We start from the raw sequence: 4,196 nt of genomic DNA on the forward strand, positions 1-4,196 counted from the left end.
ATTTGTTTATACTTAACAGGTTTTTAGCAGAGCCTCAATTGAGATTAAGGAAATTTTGCAAATTGCCAAGTTATTAATTTCATCATTTATTTTAGTCCTAATACTACAAATCATCATGTTAAAGCTTCTATCTCAAATATTTTTTAGGTGGAATCTACGATTGGACCAGATAGATACCTTGGACTTACATTAGTGGTGGAACAAAAAATGTGCATTTACTGGAATCAGAGTGCATTGCTGCTAAAGAGAATCAGTGGAGTGCATGACTGCTTAGAGTGGTGAGGGAATTTTTATCAAGTCAGTGCTTCAATCTATTCCTACATATTTGAATTACAATTGTGTGTGTGCTGAAACCAGTAAGGCAATGCGTGAGGAACGTCGGGGTATCTACTAGTTGTAGTGGTCAAAACTTTGCGTGCCAAAAACTAGTGAGGGATTGGGGTTTAGGGACATGCATGCATTCAATTTAGCTATGCTTGCCAAACAAATTTGGTGAAATACTACAAAACCTCAATCATTGGTAAGCAAAGTTCTATAAGCTAGATACTTCCCTGTGGGTAGGAACCCACCTATACTTGGCGAAGCCTTTGGAATGCAAGGCATGTCTCGTGGACAGTTTATGCTGGAAGGTTGGGAATGGTGTTAATATTCGAATGTGAATTGATAAATGGGTACCTAGTCTTCCATCCTGCAAAGCACAATCTTAAAATCAACAGAACAACAATCTCTTTTGGGTAAAGGACCTATACACTTAGGGATATTTGATTTTTTAAGCCTGTCTTGCAGAAGCCCGAGCTCAACACTTAGGGCCATCTGATGATATGTTAGTACGATAGCACTTGAGATTGTTTTGCTTGCCATACTTGAGTAGTTCTTATGTTGCTTTCTAGGCATATTTTAAAACTAGTCATGATTCAGAAAAGTACAGTATATGGTGGTGCTTCTACTGTAGAATTTAGAAATTAAACCCTTCTCTTATGCAAACTCATAGCATCTTGTTATTCTTGCAGCATTTGAAAGATATTCATCAAATAACTTGTACAGATGGAAAACAATGTTTTGTTGTGTAATGAAAATGGTAGTTAGGCAGAAAAAAATGATGACAAATTCTGCAAAAACAAGAGTTGTATATTATTTGAGATTCATAGGACAATGATAACCATCTCCAATTGAGAAGGAAACACTGATAACTTCCACCAAGATTGATGGAAGTGGAAGCAAAGTATACAATCTTAAAACCTACTTCAAACTTGACACAGTAATTAACAAAATTATTTCTTAATTTGGTTTGCGAGTGACCTAATGCTGTTCTTCATCAAAGTAGTGATCAAGGGACGTGGATATGCCAAAGATATCAGTTCGAGGTGTTTGAGTAACTCTATTATCAGCATCATCACTATCCCCTCCTCCATTGATTTCCTCTTCTTCTGCAATGGGAGATGAGAAGTCCAAGCACATTCCTCTTATCACTTCTTCATATGATGCAGATAGATCTTGGGAAGTCATTTGATGGTACTCTACAAGCTGGTGAAGGCACTGGTTTTCCCTCACCAGGTTTGCATTTTCATTGGCCAGTCTTGATTTCTCTGCTAGCAGTGCTTCCAATTGAAGCCTCACCTGTCCCAAAAAAGGCAAACAGTGATTTACAATCTGCCAAGACGAGAAACTACTGTCTGTAAGTGGATACAGAAGAAACTCACCAGATCATCTTCCTCGGGTCGGATCCCTTTGGTGAACCCATCTCGAAGCCTTCTATTCTCTTCCTCTAGCAAACTGCAACGCTCTTGCATAAAACATAAATCAGATTTTATGGACTTCAACTCTCTGGCAAGTGAAGCTGCCTTGGTGGCCATCGAAATTGCAAGCTGAAAGAAGGGAAGCAAAAAGGGTTTGTGAAACTTGAGAGAGCGTGGCCTATTAGTTGATGAACAAGTGAAAGCAAAGTAAGAAGTTTACATTTTTGGTTTTCTTCATCATCTTCTTGTTTTGGGGGCTTTGCTCATTCTCCTTTTGTGAACCATCATCTCCTTTATTATCATCTGAGCACTCACTGTAATCAAACTTCCTTTTCAGACCGATCTTACTCTCTTCTTGGTTTCCTTTTTGCTTTGGGTCTTCCTCTTTAGTCTCCGAATTCTTCAGTTTACTATGAAACAAATCGGTCAACGTTGGAGGTTTAGCCAGCTCTCTAGTTCCCTTTATAACAGAGCAGAAGTTTAGCAAATTTGAGCTACAAAGCTAATCTCATGAACATAATTCTAAGGGCCGTTTTGCTTTAAATTTGGAATAAAATTTGTTTAAAATTACCTGAAGAGCATTGTCAAGGTTATTAGATAGCTGAGAGAGTGTTTGTGAGATGGAATCAAACCCTCTAAGCAAGAGCATTGAATCCTCTTTCAATCGCTTAGCTCTGTTGGATTCTCTTGAATTCTGCAACCCCCAAAGAAAATAACGGAGCAAAAACCTTATCAATTCAACATCACCCCCACAAGCAAATTTTCATAGCATAGCACAATTAACTTCAAAAAGATGAAAAATGAAGAAAAACTTACGATCTCCGTAGGGAAAGAAGGATCCACATTTTGGACGGAGATCTTGGCATTCCGGTCACCAATGAGTGCATCGACCCGGCTACGGAGGGTGCTCCAAAAACGCTTGTCTGAAGCTGGGCTGAAGAGTGGAGATGAAGAAGAAGCAGCCATTAAACTAGTGGGATCCTGCAAACGTGTTCAAATTACAAACCAAAGAAAATGATATATTAGAAGAATGGAGAAACAAAAGAAGAAGAACCCCACTAAAGCATAGAAGAAGGGAAAGAAAAGGTAGAAAAGAGAAAAGAACCTTCGTAAGAGGAGGTGGAGAGGGAGTATCAACAGAGACTGAAGCAGCCATGGCTATTGGAGGAGAAAAGCGAAAGGGGAGAAAGAAGCAGAAAAGTAAGAGTGTAACGGCTAATTTTGACGCTGGGAATTTAAAAAGAGTGCGCCGATCGGTGCTAAGGCTAACGTTCATATATCTAATACGATAAAAATAATTTTATTTTTATTGTTTTTAATTGTTATATACCTAAAATTATGTAGATGATTTTATTTTTAAAAATTAATATGCTAAATATTTAATGAAATAGTTTTAATATATATTAAAAAGGTTAAATTTTCAAATATTTACTATTTTAAAAATAAAATAAAATAAAATATATATTATTAGTAGCTTATTTTTAAAAATTAATTGAATTTTAATCAGTTCAGCATTGTTTATTTGTATTAATTAAACTGAAATTGAAAAGATTGGGTTTGATTTGAATTTTGTTGGTTTGTTATGATGCTTTGAATTTTAGGGAATTATTGAGTTTGACCATCCTCCTACTTTATAGCTTAGCTAAGGCTAATTTTGTAAATGCTGGAATCTGGATTTCTTAAAACAGTTGGGCTCAAGCCCAAACTTTGTCTTTTCTTTTTCCTTTTTTTTATAAAAAAATTACATTAATTGTGTTTAAACTTTGTTTAAAATTATTTTTAGTGACCTAACTTTTAAAAATTATGTAATAGCTACTAATGTTGTTAAATTGTTATTTTTTTGTCAGTCAATTGTTAACTTCTGCTAAAAAAAAGTAACGTTGCCCTAATTCAAAGCACTAATAGTTAATTTGATCCTCACTATAATTAAAAATTTGATTTTGATATTTTTAATTTTTTTAAAAATAATATATTAAAAATTCATATAGACAATCACAGTATTTGAATTTTTACAAAATAAAATAAGATTAAATAACCATTCACTTAGATCCTACTTGTTTTTTCATTTGCTTTGTTGTTTTACACTCTCTTCATTTTCATATTTCTTTTCTTCTTTTTTTTTTTTAATTTAGATTAGTGTCAACTTCGCTCTTCTTGGACCATTAAAATAATATATATATATATATATATATATATATATATGTTATATTTATAACTAGAAGTAAAATTTTGACATAAAATTTAAGAGAAGAAATGGTGGGTTTGGAGAAGAATAACACTTTATATTATAAATTTAAAATTCAAAATTTCATAACTAAAATTTAGTTTAAAACGCAATCAATTAGTAGTTAAGTTACAGAAAAGAAATGACAAGTTTAGAAAAAAAAAAAGTAGGGTACCTTATATTATAAATTAGAAAAAATAAATCACAATTTCAAAATTTAAAACAAACTAAAGAAC

General features: G+C 33.6%; 1 protein-coding gene across 1 annotated transcript; it reads right to left on the reverse strand.

Moving 5' to 3' along the window:
• Window positions 1-1,107: 1,107 nt before the first annotated feature.
• On the reverse strand, window positions 1,108-2,997 carry LOC108468938 (uncharacterized). Its single transcript, XM_017769807.2, has 6 exons — window positions 2,842-2,997; window positions 2,553-2,717; window positions 2,308-2,430; window positions 1,957-2,196; window positions 1,701-1,865; window positions 1,108-1,617 (listed from the first exon to the last, which is right to left on the reverse strand). The coding sequence occupies exons 1-6, from the start codon at window positions 2,890-2,892 to the stop codon at window positions 1,300-1,302; spliced, it is 1,062 nt and encodes a 353-aa protein (XP_017625296.1). The 5' UTR covers window positions 2,893-2,997; the 3' UTR covers window positions 1,108-1,299.
• Window positions 2,998-4,196: the final 1,199 nt, after the last annotated feature.

This window comes from Gossypium arboreum, chromosome 8 (assembly GCF_025698485.1).
Source record: "Gossypium arboreum isolate Shixiya-1 chromosome 8, ASM2569848v2, whole genome shotgun sequence".
Classification (NCBI taxonomy): Eukaryota; Viridiplantae; Streptophyta; class Magnoliopsida; order Malvales; family Malvaceae; genus Gossypium; species Gossypium arboreum.